This window comes from Macrobrachium nipponense, chromosome 5 (genome assembly GCF_015104395.2).
Source record: "Macrobrachium nipponense isolate FS-2020 chromosome 5, ASM1510439v2, whole genome shotgun sequence".
NCBI classification, from domain to species: Eukaryota; Metazoa; Arthropoda; class Malacostraca; order Decapoda; family Palaemonidae; genus Macrobrachium; species Macrobrachium nipponense.
Window position 1 is genome coordinate 110464589 of NC_061107.1, and position 20753 is coordinate 110485341.

The 20753-nt window shown below is 39.0% G+C and overlaps 1 protein-coding gene across 3 annotated transcripts in view; it reads left to right on the forward strand.

The window, feature by feature from the left end:
* Nucleotides 1-5039, forward strand: part of LOC135215588 (aldehyde dehydrogenase, dimeric NADP-preferring-like) — a gene marked incomplete at its 5' end in the record, with an annotated part of 210827 nt that extends 205788 nt beyond the window's left edge. For all 3 annotated transcript variants that reach the window (XR_010314736.1, XR_010314735.1, XM_064250455.1), the window contains 1 exon segment: nucleotides 3849-5039. Coding sequence is in view for 1 of the 3 variants with exons in the window: in XM_064250455.1 (XP_064106525.1) it covers nucleotides 3849-3872 (24 nt within the window).
* Nucleotides 5040-20753: the final 15714 nt, after the last annotated feature.

The following is a 20753-nucleotide window of genomic DNA, read 5'->3' on the forward strand; positions in this document are numbered from 1 at the left end:
AGGATATACTATGGCACATCTTATACATATGAATACAGTAGCTTAGCCTACAGTATACTCAACACTACAGTATACGGTATAGTAGATATCAATACATTTAAGCTAATTTTGGAGGTTCAATGCCTTCTAGCTATGATAATTGGCCTCGAAACGAGAATCAGATTCGGTCCGACATCGACATAATTGAACAATGTCAGGCTGCTAATGGCTACTTGTAATTATACAATACAAAAGTAACAAATTATTAACACATATAAGCTAATTCTGGTGGTTCAATGCCTTCTGACTATGGTAATCCAGTACAAAAAGAAATTGAACACGAAACGAGAATCAGATTCGGTCCGACATTGACAAAATTAAACAATGTCAGGCTGCTAATGGCTATGTGTAATTATAAGATACAAAAGTAATGAATTATTAATACATATATGCTAATTCTGGCGGTTCAGTCCCTTCTGACAATGATAATCCAGTACAAAAAGAAATTGGACACGAAACGAGAATCAGATTCAGTCCAACATCGACATAATTGAACAATGTCAGGCTGCTAATGGCTACATATAACTATAAAACGCAAACACAATGAATATGCACCTTCTCCATGAATCTTTTAAAAAGTTGTACATTACTTCACTATATCCAAAAATATTGTATGTATTCTCATATTATTGTATTGTAAAATGCTAACATAGCAGACAATGTTTTGGGTTGAAAATCAGCTGATGGCAAATATGAGTTTATTTCGCTGTATTTACTCAATTCTGAATTAATTTTTTTGCTTGTAGTTAGCATAAATGAGTATCTAGATACTTTACTTATATGAGACAAGGTAATTTTTTGTTATACGTGTTTTCAAGTCAAAATATGACTTGAATATGTCTCGTTGTGAACTAATTTTTATTTCATGAAATGATTTGCATTGGGGACATGTATATTACGTAAAAAAATTAAGTGATTCTGCTTGCTATTTACACTTGTTTTCATTGTAATACAAGCTTTATGTTATTTATCTTTTATTGACGTGAAAACTACAGTACAGGCAGTCCCCGATTATTGGCAGGGGTTCCATGGGGGTGTGCCAATAAGCAAAAACCACCACTAACTGAAACTCAGTAATTTATTGCTCCATAATGGCGCTTCTGGCGCTGATAACTGGTTATCGGGACCTTAAGGATGCTCATGGCATACCATAAGAACCCTTATGGTGCCGATAACTGGAACTCGTTCCATTGGGGCACCGTAAATTGCTGATTTTATGGCGCTAGACAAGCCCCATAAAACTGGATTGCCATAACTGGGGACTGCCTGTAAAATGTGTTCTTTCATGCCTAGTAGTTTTGATTAAAATCATTTTCTCTCAATTTTATCTATGATTGTGTTTGAGGGCATAAGTTTACAGGAGTTTTAGCCTTGTTGTCCTGGCACGATAATAGTCATTAGCAGCTAGAACAGTTTTCTAAGCTTCACCTATAACTTGCAGTTTAAATGTAATAATATATTTCCCTGCTGATCTTTTACGTATCTACGTATAGTGAATAATAAATGCCATATTCTACATAACATCATTTATAACTATGTTAATTGTTTACTATCATACAATGGTTGCAATACAAGGCAAACGAATGTTGTTTAAAAAAAAAAAACTGACAATTTTAGGGATACAGTCCATAGAAAACATCTGCAAATTAGTGAAAGTTCCCTGTGGAAAAATGAATTATGTGTTCCAGAAAAATCCACGACAAAGTGGACCATATTTAACCCCTTTGTGACCGTGACTTTTCTACAATGTCATGGAGGGTGCAATGGCGCTCCTGTGACGTATGTAGGTCATCATAACTCCATGGGCAATAGGAAAGCTTGTAGTGTTGGGTTGTCTCCTATTGGCTTTTGCAGGCCTGCACCAACACACACTAAGCTCCTACTTTTTTTTCAGCCAATCGTGGACATTCTTGGCTATGATATCACAGCCTCCTCTTTAGTTGATGCACAGTCATGGTTGAGTTCACACACATTTTTTTCACAATTTTCTTTGTTTTCTCTGATAATTTTCTTAGATTTATTTGCATTTTTACTGCAAAACCAAGAGAGTAAGAACAGTGATATCTCTTCCGAGGAATATATTCCTTCTGAGGAAGAATATGAGAGTGGTGATGACCTCTCAAGTGATGAAATAAGTGAAATAAGTGATAATGACGTGGAAGAACGAGGTGAAAGGTGGGTTTACATATGTTCATTTTTAATGTCAGATTCAATTAACTTGCAGGGAAACCTTGGCCTAGAGAGAGAGAAAAAGTAAAAAAGAATGATAAAAGTTTTGTTAGTAACATTATAATCTTTGCTTAAACTCGTACAGCCATAAACAACTGAATGAAGACCATTATTTGCTATGAAGAACCAAATCAGAAAACTACAGCTGTTTTGCTTGCATTTCAGCCATCATACAATAGTAAAAAATTACCATAGTTATGTTACAAATGGTGTTAAGTAAAATACTGTTTAATTAAGTAAAATAGGACTGATATATATAGTTTTACATTATACCTTTATTTGTTCTGGATAAAATATTGGCAAGGAAATATACTGCTAAATTTAACCTGTAATTGTAGCTGAAGCTGAGAAAACAATGTTCACACTGCTAATGACTATAAATTATCATGCATCAGCAACATGATGAAACTCAACCGTAAATAATAGTGGAGAAAAAATAATTAAATAAAAAATACAGGGCATGAAAGAAGACATTTTACTGTTATTTTCACACTGATAAAAGATAAATGCATAAAGCTCGTAATATGGTGAAATAGGGTAAAAATAGCAAACTAAATCTTAATTTTTTGCACAAAAAAACGAGCTCCCAACACCATCTATTAATGAAAAAAAATAGTAGTTTAGTTCACAACACGACATATTTAAGTCATACTCCGACATCAAAACACTTCATGTAACAAAAAATCAGTATTATTGGATACAGTGAAATAAATCATAACTTTTAAAAGATTCATGGAAAAGATGCATACAGGCAGTCCCCGGTTAACGTAAGGGGTTCTGTTCTCGGCAGGGTGCTGATAAGCGAAATCTGCCATTAACTGAAACTCAGCGATATACGGCCCTTATGGTGTGAAGTTTCTGTTAATGGGGCCTCTATTAGGTATGTTATGGCGCCATAACTCTATTATCAGCACCTTATGGTGCTGGTAACCGAAACTTGCCCCACTGTGACGTTGTAAATCGCCGATTTTATGTAACCAGATAACAGCACTGTAAACTCCGGTTATAAATATATTCATCAAGCACCATGAAAACAAAATGTTGATGACCATGTTTTAGAGAGCAAAAAACTACTAAGCAAAAACCTTCCCAGATTTGTGGTGATGCTTTGTTTAACATCTTAACAGAGCCTCTTATTCGTTGCCTATTAAAGTCTAGTTAGAGCCCTTAAGGGATTACCTTGGTAGACACAAACCTTTAAGAAGAGTTCAATGTGAATTTTAGTTTTTTGCCTTGCATTATGTGCAAGACATCAAAACTTTGTATGAGAATTGAAAAGCCCGTAGTCCTGTCATTGCAGTCGGGATGATTTTCTCCTGAACCTTTCTCTCCTATTGTTAGTTCGTATTGGTCACCCAAGAATTATTCCTCTGTTTATTTTGATTGTTGAAAGTACTTAATGGTGCAGATATGTAAGCTCACTTTAATAGTGGGTAAATATCCAAGTAATTTTATCAGGAAAATTTTCATTTAAAAAAATTTTTATGCTTACCCATATATCTCCATTGTTTGTTTTTGTTTTAGTTTCAGTTTTGAGAAACAGAACTTAATTTAATTTCACAAATGTTACTGATTTTCAGGCTGCTGGTGGTGATGAAGACTGAGTTGCTAAGGAAAAGAATTGGTGATACAAGAATACTGCTCTTGTATTACGGAGATGAAGTGCATTTTTGTTTGAAATATTTTATCTTACATATAATACAGTATGTATAAGCTTGCTTAATATAGTTATTGATTAGAATGATTGGTATGGTTATTAGCTGAGAAATTTGGTTGTCAATGATGTTTGAAGATACTGTATCATTTTTTTCTTGCAGGTTTATTTTTATAAAAGGAATTGAAAAATATTTTTCTGTGCATTCCTTGTGGAAAATTTAAAACTATGTATTATAGTTAAGATTGTCAGCCTGTTGTATGGTTATTGTTTCCATTTGAATAGTGTAAAAATGTTTAGTTAAGGATGCCAACCATTTATATTTGGCATCACAAATTGAGTAATGCTAGACTTTGATGTTTTCTCGTGTAGCTGTTTAACTTCTTTACCTATATAGAAATTTCAGTTCTATGTTAAGAGCAAATCATATAAGCAAGACCTATGAGTCTAGAAATGTGACTCCGTGGTCTCGTTAAACAGTTTTTCAGTAATACTCTTTTGGTAGTGGGTGATGAAAACATCAAGGGTTTTAGTATTACATTACTATTTTTATTATTTTGCTACTAATAGTAATTCACTAGAAGAATTAAATAAGTGCTGCCTTCTAAGTTTTAAATAAATTCCTGTACTGTACAGTAATAAAAGCCCATGCAAATAGCAAGTGACTTGAGAAAATTTCATTAAATCTAAATTATAAATTGAAAGCCTAATGTCAGCTTTCCTTCTGTATCTTCCAAAGTTGGGTAGCTTCATTGCTCAGCTGCCTTAAAAATGTTGAAAGGTATTTCATCACATGGACAGCCAATGTTATGCCTTGGAGAAAATGCAATAGGCACTTATATTGGAGTGAGCTCCATGGCTTCCACATGCAGTGCTCTTTGAACTTATAATTTTGATCCCAGCTCATTAATGTTTTTTCACCTTTATACTTATTAATTAATGATGTTATAGTAGTACTGTTGTGGCCTTAATCTCCACATATATGTCCAAAACCTTTGTCACTATTAGGAGCAAATCATATTAAATATGAGTACTATCATGCTTTGCAGGGCTTCAATTTCTTATTCCAGATCCTGAAGGAACAAATTTTTAATTGAATAAAATTATATTTACTGTACATTTGTCATTTTATTCCATTGATCACAGGTACATAGAATCATACCAATATGGTAGTGGTGCCTCACCTCAAAGATGATGAAAATTCAAGAAATCTCCAAGTCTAGGTCTCATGAAAATCATAAGTAAACTTTTTGTATTTTGTTGTATGTATGTATATGAATATATATACACATGCAAATTAGTTTTGGCAGTTTCATAATTTTTCGTTCACCTGCCTGATGCCCGATTCGTGCCTTAATAACCTCCTTTTCTTTTCGAAGATGGAAGAAATCTATGTAATGATGCTAAAAATATTCACTGATATCTTTAGAACATCATGTTATGTTATTGAGTAGAACTATTTTCCACATAGCAAAATTGGCAAGAACAAAATGAAGTGATAAAACACCCAAAAACATTGGAAACTCGCATAATGCTATAAAAAAAAATCAATATCCTAGGTGTGAACTATGCAACCTCTCTATTGTTTTCAGTGTCGTGATGAGCACTGGAATTGAATGTCGATGTTTCATTTATTGATCAAAGAAACATCCTCTGTTCAGTGAGACAATTACGTATTGCACTGCATTCAGTGCAAGTTCCTGTTAGACAGATACGTATCAAGAAAGCTTAATACGTATACCAAAGAAAATCATACATAGATGTACCGAATTGTTTAGAGAACGGCAAAGTTTAGAAAATGAGCCCAGAAGTGGAACTCCTCGAAGCATCACAAGAGAGCAAGACAATACTGTAGTGTAAATGTTGCTGAGCAACATTCATTTGTCATGATATTCTTGAACCAGGAATCATGACTAGGTCTACTCCTATGATTGGTATCTGATAAATACTTTAGATGGAGAGGGAGAGATTGTAAAAAATACACTTGAAATCTTTGATAGGTGTCTAAAGAATATATCTGATGAATAAGCAAGCCTAACTTTGATGGATGGGAGATTCAGTTACGCTTACCTTTTTTTTGTTTGTTATTGGTGTCCAGTGAATACCATGGATAGGGAGGAAAATATATTCAATGGTGCATACATTTTTTTTCTTCAAAACCTAAATATTAATATATTTTTTTTAGGAAGATACTTTATTCATATCGGCCTAATCCCATCATCACTCCTATAAGGCACCAACCGATCACCCCACATCTTAGGCTACTTTAACTTCTCGCTACGAACACCATCGTGTGAAAGCAGCACTAATGAAGCCTTAAAATGCATATGTTTATAGAAAATTTTCAGCTCAAAATTACTTTTTCTTTTATTCCCCAAAATATTGTTGCAGCTGTCAAAAAACAACCCAATTACAGCAGTAGGTTTTATTGCCAAAAAATATCTGAAATAGACTTAAACAAGAAAGTCATCTTTCATATTTCTTATCCTTTCAGCTACTATTTAGAAGAAATGAATAGCTACAGAAAGGTTAACCAAAGAAAGCTTTTATGAAAGTAAGCCTTTCTTAATGTATTCGTCAACTTTGACCCCCACAGCTTTCTAACGTGTCCAGATGAAACAGGATGATATGCAAGTTATTAGAAAAAAAAATTAATTATATTAGTTTGAGTTTTTTATTGCTTTTTGACTTGAGAAAGCTAGGTTGGAGTAAATTATGCTGAGTAATTATGAAAGGATAAGAAAAAAGAACATGGCTAATAAAAAAAGAATAATGGGAATAATCAAATAAAGCAGATTAAAGGGATTTTGACGTAAGGAAAAATCTATTTCTGGGCGATTGGTTCGTGTCGCCAGCGAAATATCCTTTAATCCATTTCTAAGGTAAATGTACTAACACATACCAGAGAATAAATAAAATAAAGAAAAGGTCAGTACAACTGACTCGCTCACCCTCCAAGAGGGTGTCGGTATGAACACTATGGCGAGTGAGACCACTACCACGAACCGCTTGCCAATAGAAATCTCCCACTACAAAATCCCCACAAGAGGGGAGCCGACCCACAGAGTGGGCAGCAACTACTACTACTCCATCCCATGCTGCCGACTGCTGCGCCTCTGGTGGCCATCCTGAAGTTAGCAGACAATCTTGAGCGATGGGATGGGCAGGGCGGGATTTCGCTGGCGACACGAACCAATCGCCCAGAAATAGATTTTTCCTTACGTCAAAATCCCTTTTCTGGGCTCAGTTCGTGTCGCTGCGCGAAATCGTACCAGAGAAATAGCACAAGATTGTAAAGAATAAAAACAAATAGACAAAAAGGGTCTCAAATAAAAGATAACATAAAATAAAGAAATATAATTGCTAATAAATATACATATACACAATGATACAAAGTTAGAAATATTACTTAAATTTAACTTAATGCTAATAATATTTCTTAAAATTAACTTAAATTTAACATATATACAGGGCTTACATGGAATATATGTTGAAAACAGTATCTGTGTATAGATATGTACAAAGAACTCAAAGCAATTATAACAATAACTTGAATAGAACAAACTTCAATAATAATATAAAAGGGAATGTATATGACTTAATATACAAAACCCGTAACCATTGTAAATACTATGTGTCCCCTAGCATAAAAATAAGGGGATCACATCCAAGAGATCATTATATACAATCAATTGTGAGTGACCCTAGCAAAAAAATAAGGGGCACCCACTATATCATCATTGGAGCCCAGCTTAGCCCAAGACTCAAGGTAAACGTAGATGAACATGGCAGGTATAGACGAACTGTTGGGTGAGGCAGGTAGAAAGGAGGACTGGATCTTCTACTAAAGATTAAGCAGAGTCGGGGGAAACTATGTTACCCGCCGCAACTGCTGAAAATTTCAGAGCTTCCAAGGACTTTAAGTAATGACGTTTAAATACTGTCGGCGATTTCCATCCAGTATATTTTTTCAAGTCATCGAAATTCATATGCTGGAAATAGTTAATTGAGGTGGCTACTGCCCTGACATCATGTGCTTTAGGGAAGGAGTCAGGATTGGCTTGCTTAATAAAGTACAGGATCTGCTGCCTGATGCCTTTAATAGATAAAGTACCACCTTTTTCTCTCTTAAAGAGAGGACCCGATGAGGATGAGGAGGTCCTGGACAGAAAGGCTCGTAAGGTCGATACTGGGCAAAGAGAAATATCTTGTGGAAGGGGTACAACCTTCCATGGTTCCCACCTCATCAAAGGATCTTCATTCTTTGCTATAAAACTACGTTCCGGAGAAAGTAGCACTTCCCCTGTGGGAAGAAATTCAACATGATCCGGATCCTGGATAATGCCGACAGTTCTGAAATTCTAGCTCCTGAAGCCAAGCTTAATAAAAATAGAGTTTTTCTTAAGAGCATTATAAATGAACATGTGTCATTATCAGTTTCTGAAGCCAGCTTTAGAACATCATTTAAGAACCACGATACTGACGTAGGCCTAACAGAAGGTCTAAGTCTAGCACAAGCCTTGGGAATAGACGAGAAGTAGGAGTCTGTCAAGTCTATATTGAAACCAAATTGAAAAATCTTTTTCAAGGCTGACTTGTTTGTCGTAATAGTGCTAGCTGCTAAGCCTTTTTCAAATAAAGACCTGAAAAAGGATATAGCTGAATTGATTGTCATGATTCTAACATCTGATTCTCTCAGGAAGGTTGCTAACTTTTTGACTGCAGCATCATACTGTCTCAAAGTTGAATCTCTTTTATCAGATTCCAAGAAGAGAATATTTTGAGGATCAATATTCGCATCTCTTTTAGCTGCAAACTTCATGAAATCCATAAAGTTAGGGTTTTGAGAATTCCTGAGGAAGCGAACACAGTCTTCGTTTGTACTGACTGGGAGAGCCTGGGATTGGGAATTCGAAGAGGACGAAGACCCAGTTCCAGAATTAGGGGGTACCAATTGCTCTTCGGCCAGTCTGGGGCTACTAGAGCCACTTGACCCTTGAATGTCCTGAGTTTGTTCAGTACCTTCAGGAGAAGATTCACTGGAGGGAAGACATAAATCTTCTCCCAGTTGTTCCAGTCTAGGGCCAGGGCGTCCGTGGCATAGGCCAGAGGGTCCAGGTTGGGGGCCACATAACATGGGAGTTTGTGGTTCGCTTGAGATGCGAAGAGATCCACTTGTAGACCTGGAACTCTCTGAAGAATCCATTGGAACGAACTGTTGTCCAGTGACCATTCCGACTCCAGAGGAACTGAACGGGATAGGGCATCTGCTATGACGTTTCTCACTCCAGCTATATGGGTGGAGGAGAGGTGCCAACTGAACTTGTCCGCCAGGGAGAAGATGGCTACCATGACATGATTTAGATGACGTGATTTGGAGCCTCCCCTGTTTATACAATGGACTACCACTGCGCTGTCTAAGACTAGCTTTATGAGGGAGTTCTTTGGCGGACGTAACCTTTTTAGAGTCAAGAACACTGCCATGGCTTCCAGTACGTTTATATGAAGCTGACGGAACTGGGGTGACCAGGTCCCTTGAACCTTCTTGAACTGAGAATATCCTCCCCAACCGCTTAACGAAGCGTCTGTGTGGATGGTAATCCCCGAGGAGGAAACTGAAGGGGTACTGATATTGACAAGTTCTTGACTTTTGCCCAAGGGCGTAGACGATTCCGTAGAATCTGAGGGACTGAGGATAATTTGTCCCTGGACCTGACATTTGCTCGTGAGCACCAGATTCTGGTTAAGTCTTTCAGTTTGGCTTTCATCAAGATGTTCGTCACTGATGCAAACTGGAGAGAACCCAGAATTCTTTCCTGGGTTCTCCTTGATGCAAGTTTGTGTCCTAGAAATTGCTTTACTGACTTCGCTATTTCTTTCCTCTTGGCTGATGGAATCGACAGAGTATGGGAGGATAGATTCCACTGAATGCCCAGCCACTGGAAGTTTGACTCCGGAGTGAGTCTTGATTTGGTCCTGTTTATCTTGAAGCCTAGATATTCCAGGAACCGGATTACTTCCAGTGTTGCTTTGTGGCATTCCTCGACTGTTGGAGCCCAAATTAGCCAATCGTCGAGATACGCTACTACCATAATCCCTTGCGATCTTAGTTGTTGGACGACCACTTCCGCCAACTTCGTGAACACCCTGGGTGCTACGTTGAGGCCGAAGGGAACTACCTTGAAGGAGAATGCTTGCTCTCCTATCTTGAAGCCCAGATACGGCGAAAGTGTCTTTGCAATAGGGATATGATAGTATGCGTCTGTAAGATCGATAGAGGTGGTGACGGCCCCACGGGGAGTAAGGTCCCACCTGCGAGATGGTGAGCATCTTGAACTTGTCGCAGCGAATGGCCAAGTTTAAGCGGGACAAGTCTAAGATTACCCTTCTTTTTTGTGAGCCTTTCTTTGGAACGCTGAATAAGCGCCCTTGAAACTTTAATCTGTTGACTCTCGCTATAGCTCCTTTCTGAAGGAGGTCCTCCGCATACTCCGTCAATTCTTTGGATGGAAGTTGGCGGAAAGGTCTGGGTGGGGGCGGATTCGCCACCCAAGACCAACCCAGGCCTTTCGACACAATGCTTTGTGCCCATTTGCTGAATCCCCACCGGTGGCGGAAGAGAAACAGCCTCCCTCCTACCTGGAAGTCCTCATTGGTGTTGGTAGCCTCCGCGGCCTCCCCTGAAGTGTTTTCCTCTATTAAGGGACCCTCCCGATCCTCTCTGACGAAAGGATTGCTTACCTCTGCCTCCCTTACCAGAGCGGTCATACTTCTGAAAGGCCTGGCCTTCGAACACTTGGTTGAAGGCTGGGGAGACAGCGTAAGAGGTGGAGGGTTGAGGCTGGGGAGAAATCACATAAATAGGCTGTGATTGAGCCTTGGAGGTAGAGGGTTGGGCTGCCTGCACCAACGGAACGGCCGAAACAGGCTGGGCAAACCGTTGCTGTTTCTTTTGGTAAGGCTGGAAACGTCTGGGTTTCTTCTGAGCCTTACCCCTGACAGCTTGATCTTGGCGTCTCTTTGCCGTGAGACCCCAACGATCCTTAAGGCTTTGGTTAAGCCTCGTAGCCTCTGCCTGGACCTCCTTTACCATTGCATCTGGGAAGAGGTCTGCTCCCCAGATGTTTGATGAAAGCAACTTATTCGGTTCATGCCGAATAGTTGCTTCTTGGAGGACATGTTTCCGACAGTTTGTTCTGGCTGTGGCAAACTCGAACAAGTCAGACTGCACCGTTTGAGTCAGTGACTTGGTGATTAGCTTGAACAGTGGCTCGGAACCATAAGAAATGGTAGCCACCTCCGTCATGGCCATGGTATTGAGAGACCTGGCCAGCCTAGTACTTGGCATCAAACTCTGCCTGAATGAGGCTATCTGGGATGTCTAGGGGCAGCTTCTCACCAAACTGCTCCATAGCACAGTCCGGTTTGAGTTTGCCCGCAGAAAAAGTGTTGGGCAGGTCTTCCCACAAATCTCCGGTTGAGGGAAGTAAAGGAGATGTAGGGTCCGCTTCCTTTAGCTGCGGTAACGAGTCCCCCTTCTGGGCCGCTGGGATAGTGACCGTAGCAATCTTCGTCAGGAAAGGAAGCGGAGTACCCTCTTCCATTGTGAAGATTGTAAATGGACTCTTAAACGGCTGTATCTTTCGTGTTTGAACAGTCCAATGTCCTCTAAGCACCTGAGCCATTCTCTTTGAGCCTGGTCTCGTGAATAGAGGACTGTCTCTTTAGGGACCTTATCATCTCGCGTCATGGCAGCGGCGGTGAGCCTGGCGTAGCCGATGAACGGAGGCTGGAGATCTTCCGGGTAGAACTCGAAGTCCTCAATCCTTCGAGTTCCACATTCCGGGATAGAGATAAGCCCGTCTTGGAAGGGGGCGTATGACGCCACTCTCCAGGGATTGTTCATGCTGAACGGAGGCAGAGAGTCATATGGAGGCAACTGAGGTAATCCCTTGTGCCGAGAGGTGGGGGAGAAGCTAGCGGAGCTTGGCTCAGTCCGGCGATAATGTTGTCCTGGGAGTTGATCCTATCAGACAACCGGGAGAACATCTGTTCCATACTGTTCTTGAGAGACCCAACCAGATCCCCCATGTGTTGCAACAGGCCAGCATTGGGATCCAAAGCCGGAGCTGTTGCGGAGGTGGATGGGTAGCTCTGAACAGGAACCAAAGGAAGTGACGGAACGGTTGACTCCGCTGGAGTGTGTGATCTCTCCTTGGAGGATCTACTCCTTGAGGATTTGGAGCCGGACCCAGAAGCTCTAGACCTCTCTGCTCCGGGGTTTGTAGCCGGAGACTTGCGAGATGTTGACGCCGACGACGTCTTTTTAGACGACGACGACGTCTTACTCAAGGTTTTAACCGCTTGTCCTTTAACCTTAGGTTTAACCGAAGCATCAGGAGAAGTTATAAAAAGCTCGGCTCCTGTAAAGCCTTGGAAGGAAGCTGGAGATTGTGCAGGAGTAGAAGATCCAGTGGCGCCAAGGGAAGCCCTTGGGCATCCAACGTACTCACCTCGACCAACAGGTCGTCAACACCTACCATGGGCTCAATGTTTAAATCCAGCGTCGCGACTTCCGACGAGATGTCCTGGCCTGGATCAGTCAACGAAGCGGCGAGCTGCTGTTGAATCAGCGCAATAGTCGGGCCCGCCTCTGCTGGGTCGACGTAGCCCGTTGACTTGCCGCCGGGGAAGATCAGGACCGCCAACTTCTTTTCAAGTATGTAGGGCTGACCCTTGGCGGCGTTCTTCCCAAAACCTCCGACCCAGGCCCGCAGGGTAGCCAGTGCGGTGTCTCTAACAGCCGGAGCCTGGAAGAGAGGGTACTTGTTAGTTTTTTAAGATTAAACTTAAAATTAAAACCTAAGTACAAGGTTAGCTTAAAATTATAGAGGATGCGAGATCCCATATAAAATCAGTTTAAGTTTAAGATAAGGTTAAAATTAAACTTAAGAACTATAAAGTTGTAGGGATTGGCTAACGGAGTTGGAAATACTTACCCCGTCTAAGAGCTGGCTCACCAGATCATAGCAAATCGTGCAGGTCTCGTGATACCAGACTTGGAGGTTCCCGTGCGGAGTCGCGCATGGAGCATGGGACCGGCAGACTTCATGCCCACAGGGGTCCTGGAGCATGGCATTGCATCCCGGATGCTCACAGTTGGTGGTCTGTAAGTGAAAAGACATATGAGCATCCTAAAAGATATCACTTACAGGCTAAAGGTTAAAAGAACTCCGTTGCATGCCGGAGCGGCGAAAAAAATTTCGGGCATAACCCCTCCCTTATCGCCTGAATAGGCTATAACAACGGAGAGATCCGGTGTGAGCATGCAATGGAGGGGAGGTTTAATATAGCTTAAATTAAACTTAATATAGTTTAAATTAAAACTAAACTAAACTAAACAAAAACATGGGACGTACCGGACTAAGTCCGGTGCGTGGCGGAGCGTGACGCGATATCAGCGCGACGGAGTGGTTAGTGGAGACCAACTGTATGCCGCAGTCCGCCCGTCAGGGTGAACTAGCACCTTTCCACGTGGATGCCGGAGCTCCGGTAGATAAAGAGCCCCAGTAAGGTGGGAAAGGGCGAGAGGGCAAACAGACTCGAGCTAGCAACGGAGCGACGGAGTAACGACGGAGGGGGGGGGAAAGGCCAGTCCCCCACCCCCCTTTGCCATCCGAGCGTACCGAGAGGCTGGAGAGGTCGAGTCCAGTCTGGGTCTGTACCGTCCCCCTACTCCCTCCGCCTAGGGGGAGAGGGAGGCAGGCTCGGGTATGTAGAGCGAGCGTGGGCAGGGGGGGGGGGGGGGGGAAACCAACCCTCCCCCCTTTTTTTTCCCACCCGGCCCTATGGAAGAGCGGGAGGAGGGAAAGATGACTGGACAGGCGTCTGGCTGCTCCGTGATTACGTGGTGACCACGGAGCGGTAACAAGAGATACAATGAAACAATAAAGCCTAGGATACACAACCGACTGATCAGAGAGATGCTATAGAGAAGCAACCGAACTGAAGAGCGGAAGCACATGAATCAATGGGACAAAACCTAGGCTAGGTGAAGCCAGACGCCGTACACTAACGTAAACATAATACATGATAAACAAAATCACTAAATAAAGAAAGAAAATAAAATAGTAGGAGAAAAAACCCAGGAGTGTACGACTAACCCGAAAGAAAGTCTACCACTCAAAGCTAGCCGGGGCCGATACTAAGAGCTGTGGCTAGGGTCTGGATGGAAGATGCCTACGCAAGGTGAAAAGACATGCATGCATGACATAAACCCCGTAGGCTGTACCCTTAAAATAAATAGGATAACAAATAACAGAGCGTAATAAGTAAGGGAAGGTTCTGGGTATGGAAGACCAAGAACGAACCCGCCACGAGGCAGAACCATTTTGCTGCCATGCTTCGACCTAGAGCTCGTATTTATACCTAAAAAACGGCAAATACTGACTCAAGGCCGGAAAAAACCAAATAGCAATAAATATTGATTACTTAACTTAGCTGCTGCAATGGCTGTACGCTCCATGATGAATAAATCCAGTAAAAAAGGGCACAAAAACACAGAGCAAAAAAGGGCACGTGTATACTGAAAGGATGGCCACCAGAGGCGCAGCAGTCGGCAGCATGGGATGGAGTAGTAGTAGTTGCTGCCCACTCTGTGGGTCGGCTCCCCTCTTGTGGGGATTTTGTAGTGGGAGATTTCTATTGGCAAGCGGTTCGTGGTAGTGGTCTCACTCGCCATAGTGTTCATACCGACACCCTCTTGGAGGGTGAGCGAGTCAGTTGTACTGACCTTTTCTTTATTTTATTTATTCTCTGGTATGTGTTAGTACATTTACCTTAGAAATAATGGATTAAAGGATATTTCGCGCAGCGACACGAACTGAGCCCAGAAATATATTGTCAATTTAAAAATATTCATTCACATTACGTGTCCGAGAGTATAATGCTGAAAATAAGACCTGGGCTAATCAATGGGAAAATTAGAAAAATTTAGTTCCACTAAATGAGTCATGCAAATTATTTTACTGATCAAAGGACAAAATTAGTTTAATTACACACTGCTATTAAAGAATATTGACAGCTTAATGTATTATTTATCGGCTGTAGGAGCACAGTTCAATATGTTGGGTTAAGACTTGAGTGGCAGCAAAGCCATCTTCAAAATGTTTATGCTGTCACGAAGCTTGAGTTGAGAATAAAATTAGAATTTGTACTCATGGGTATATATTTAACTTACTTTGCAAAATAATTATATCTGATACCTTAAGCAAATCTACTCAATTCTAATTTGATTTATTTAATTACTATAACATGTTTGAAAGGAAATATTATTTATTGATAGGCAATTAATCTGGCACCTGCTTATGACAATATTTCCATAACGAACAATGAATGAAGAAATTAGGCCAGTAGTTCATGGACCAACTGTATGTGTAGTTACATGTTAATGTGTGTGGCTATTACAGTATAGTAGTGCCTCTAGTTACGAAAATAATCCGTTCCGAAGCGGCCTTTGTAACCTGATTTTTTTGTATCTAGAACTACGTTTTACATGTAAACTGCCTAATGCATTCCAAGCCCTACAAAAACACCACAGTACATTTTTATAATAAAGCTAAATTGACCAATAAACAATGGAATACAACAACTTGGACCATTCAATACCTAACATAACCATGACTGTACCTGTAAATAAAGTGTATTAGTGTACAGGGTACAAGAAATACTTCACATACATGTACGTACATATGTAGTAAAATGTGGAACCTTACCTTTTGAGTGAGGCGATGTCCGAAAGTGGTGACAGAGGAGGAGGACAAACGGCAGAAAACATGAACACTTAACTTTACAATACACATTAAAAGATTGCAGAAAACATTTAACACATAAACTTTACGAAACACATTAAAAAATGGCAGAAAACATTAACACTTCTTGATTATCTCCATCTTCGTCTCCATAGAAAGCATCCTCTTCTTTCCGTGAACTTCAGCAACATTCTTGGGACCCATAGCTAATAACTTAAGTAATTAAGTTCACACACAACACAATAAAGTCTTACAGTACAACAAAAGCGAAATCACTAACACGAATTTACGTTAATGAACTAAATCTACGTGAACAAACAAATTCCACGTGTGTACGATAACGCTGCCGAAACAAATGGTTGAGGAACTCCCTTACGTAGATGCATGATGGGATAGTTGCTGACCAATAGGAGAGCAGGATCTTACGGCAGTAACTAGCATCATCTTTGCCTTCGTAACCTGGATTTTTTGTACATAGGGACTTTCATATGTAGGGGTATGACTGTATATACAGTTACCCATCATGTTCTTTGGTAAGCCACAAGATGAGCTAAGGACAAGTGGCTGCTAATGACTTGGTGTATAGCAAACACAAAGTTGTAGGCTATGCTGCCTGTGAAACAGAAGTTGGTAACACAATCAAAGCATATTTACCAAATAAGAGTACAGGCAGTCCCAGGGTTACGACGGGGGTTCCGTTCTTAAGACGCGTCGTAACCCGAAAATCGTCGTAAGCTGGAACGACGTTGTTGAAAACATGTCCACAGAGAAAATTTCACTAATTTGCAATTTTTCTTAGGGCCGTATCTCTAAAATTATCACTAATTTACTTTTTTCATGTGCAATGCTGTGTATTCACAAATTACTGTATATTTTCATTAAAATACAAGAGAGAGAGAGAGAGAGATTACATAAAACCATTAAATTCATTGACCATTGTATGGCATTGTTACTTTCCCAGCTCCGAGTGTCACTGGAGTTATGAGGTAGGGAAATTGATACAGAAAAAGACGAAGGGAAGAATTTTCTTTTGAAATTAGTTATTGTATTATTACTACTTCTATTATTATTATTACTATTTGAAAATATAATAAACACGTGCATCTACCATAAAAATTCTCTCATCTCAGTAAGAAAGAGGAATTATCCTTACAAATGAAATGGAAAGGTCCTTTTCATCTCTTTAAAATACGACCATTATGAATTTTGTAATTAAAGTTTTATTATTATTATTATTATTATTATTATTATTATTAAATAACTGAAATTATCAATAAACATTTTACATACTAGTACCATAAAAATTCTTTCATCTCGGTAAAAGAGAGAGAGAGAAGAGAGAGAAATGTTTATCTCTCTCTGTTATCAAAAAATCAAAAAATACTTTATAACGCTTCCAGCGAAAGAGAGGGAGGAGTTACCACTATGACACATTATTATCTTGTGTGGCAAAAAAGAGAGAGAGAGTGAGTTAACCTTAATTAAAAGTGACATGGATAGATTAGTACGTATTGTATTTCTTTAAAATACTATCACATATGAATTTTGTAATTACAGATATTATTATTATTATTTGAAAGTATTAAAAACTAATAGTACAAGTACATAAAAAATCTCGTCTCTCAGTAAATGAGAGAGAGAAAGAGGGGGGGGGGGGGGGGGGGGGGGGGAATTTCATGAACACTTGATTGCAACACAGCAGCTCTTCCCCCTCCTGGCTGTCACAGAACTTGAATATATCTGACAGTTTTTAGTACCTGGAGTTCGAGAAAAGGTTACTGAAAGAAGACTGGGATATCCTTCATTCTTCCATAATTTTTTAAATATATAAGCTAAAATCTTACTAATTTACTATGGTATTTTCTTTAATGAATTGATATTATTGCTGTATAAATTAATATTAATATTTGAAAATAGTAAATCATTTATTTATCATACAAAAAAACATATATCTTTGTAGTAGAGAGAGAGAGAGAGAGAATTATTATTTTTATTATATCATTTCAACTTATTAAACTTACTAATACAGTATTAATCAAAATTAATATTTGAAAATTAGTAAATCATTTTTGTATTATAAAAATGTATTTAGTCATGAAAATAAACATCAAAATACACTAATTAGTGATTATTTTTGTCGGAAAATACAAAGAGAGAGAGAGAGAGAGAGAAACTATGGTTTTTATATCCAAGTCTAAGTAGAGTATAAATGGATTCTTTAAGTGAAATAATGTTTCAATGATATTTTGCTGTTTTGTATTAAAGGATATGTATACTGTTTGAGAATGCGTTCCTTATCCTTGACTATGGTTACCATACAGTTTAATAGCGTAAATTAATTTTTATGCGCCCTCCGCTCAAGAACTAGTCTGCGTATGAGGTATCGTTAAAAAGCATAAAAAACCGTTGTAACCTTGGAATTTGTGTTGTAATCTAACCAGAAACTTAGTTTTGTTAATTATGTATACTGGAAACAAGCAATGATTTTTTCATTATTTGCGCTTTTGGACTGTTATAAACTGCGCATACCAAGCTAGTGTATTCATTCGCTCGGAAACTAGTTCCGCATATGAGACGTCACTAAAAAAATTCAAAAAATACAACATAAAAAGTGTCGAAAATCATCATAACCTCAAAATTTTTGTTGTAATCTAACCAAAAACTTATTTTTATTAATATACTGTGCTAAACTATAAAGGATTCTTATCACAGTATGCGTTTTTTAAAAGCGTCGTGAACTCGGAGCGTTGGAAGCGTCAGCGTCGTAACCTCGGAACAAGCGTCGTAACCCAGGGTGGATTTTTCAATGAATATTTAAGAAAACGCGTTGTAACCCAGGGTGGATTTTTCAATGAATATTTAAGAAAAAGCGTCGTAACCTCGGAACGTCGTAAGCAGGAGCCGTCGTAACCCGGGGACCGCCTGTAATGTTAATTGAGTAACGTTTTTGTGCATAACACATACTACACTGAAGTTTGATCTTATAGTTAAAGTAACAAAAACCTTTAGTGACATGGTTATCTTTTTACCCCCCCCCCCCTCTCTCTCTCTCTCTCTCTCTCTCTGCATTACTTTTTGGAATTTGTGTGTTCCTTTCTTCCTTTGCTAGGTTGACACTTTTCATTAAGTCATCCCTTTGATAAGAATCATAGTTGACGTTAGTAGTCCATTGTCTTCATGACGCTATTGTTTTTAGGGACAATATCAACTGAGGGAAGTAATCCATGTGATGATAACATAATAGTGAGTTGCTAATGAAATACTGTTTATGATGGTAATTAATCTAGCTTCCTTTTACAGTAACTCTGTTCGTATTCACTTTCTTACATCTTACTTTCCCTCATCTCCTAACAATTGATTTATAGTGCAACTGCAAGGTTTTTTTCCTGTTACACTTTTCAAATCTTTTTATGGCCTAAACCCTATATTCTATTCTAATTAATCTTGCAATCTATCTACCACATATGCCGGTATGCAGCAATATACCATTAACTTACACAAGATTAGGTTCCAGACCCTCACGCAAGAGAAATTTTCGTGTAAGTTTGGCATGGTCTCTAAGAATGCTAATAAATGCTTACTTTTTGAATTTGAACAATAAATATGACACTAATCATGCTCTTTAAGTACTATTAATATAACTTTTAAATGAAATTAAAGTTACTGTAATTTCATAAAAGTTAGCTCTATACATTACCCCTAAAAAAACAAATAGTACATACTAAATTGTTAGTAAAAATATAGGAGTGTGAGGATTACATACGTAATATTTCTCTCTTCTTTCCCACTTCCGACCAATCTAATTTTCAGAGGTCTTCTCAACATCATTTTTAAGAAATTCTCTTTCTCCTTGTTCTCAAATACCAATTCTTGAACAAAAAGTGCTTTTTATTTGGACTAATGCAACTCTTAGTTATGTGTCTTAGAACGGTGCATTTATAGTTCTAGATGGTAAAGGTAACATTAGATCAATTTAAAAAAAACTCTATAGCCAACTACAAATGAGAGAGGGAGAGAAAAGTTGTCCCGACTTAAGAGAGAGAAATTATTTATAAATTATTAGATATTATTATTGTATTTAAGCTTATTAATCTTATTAATATTTGAAAATATTAACCCTTTAACGCCGACTGGACGTATTAAACGTCGACGAAAATTGTCTGTTGGGTACCGAACCGACGTATGGTAAGTTGATGAAAAAAAGTTTTTTAAAAACTCATAGAAAAAGTTATAGGCCTACTAAGTGAAAACTTTTGAATCACACACCTTGGGGGATGCTGGGAGCTCATGGATCAAGCTGTTGTTTTGTTTATAATCGTTACCCAGGCGCGCAAGCACGAATTTCTTTCTTCTTGCACTAAAAACCATCAGCGACACATCTCAGAAATGATTTCGTCACTTTGACAAAATTTTTACACCATTTTATATTAGCCGTTACACAGAGCATTATACAGGCAGTCCCCGGGTTACGACGGTGTTGGCTTATGACATTCCAAGGTTACGACGCTTGTCAACAGACGTTATTTCCAGGGTTACGACGCATGTTCCAGGGTTAAGACGCATGTTCCAGGGTTACGACGCATGTTCCAGGATTACGACGCCCACAATGCTCATCTGGGAGATGAAATATGACACCAAAAATGCAAAATAATCAATATTTGAAGGTTTTTTTTATGAAGAATGCCATAAGAATGCAGTTTACATAGTTTTCAATGCACCCAAAGCATTAAAAGTAAGGTTTTCTTAGGATTTTTGACGATGTTCCGGCTTACAACGGTTTTCGGCTTACGACGCGTCTCAAGAATGGAACCCCCGTCGTAACCCGGGGACTGCCTGTATATGAAAATGTGCGCAATTTCATGTAGAATACAACAACAAACAACTCATGGTTGTAGCTTTTGTCAGTTTTGAAATTTTTTCATATAAATAACGATGTGCCAAAATTTCTACCTTCGGTCAACTTTGACTCTACCAAAATGGTCGAAAAACGCAATTGTAAACTAAAACTCTTATATTCTAGT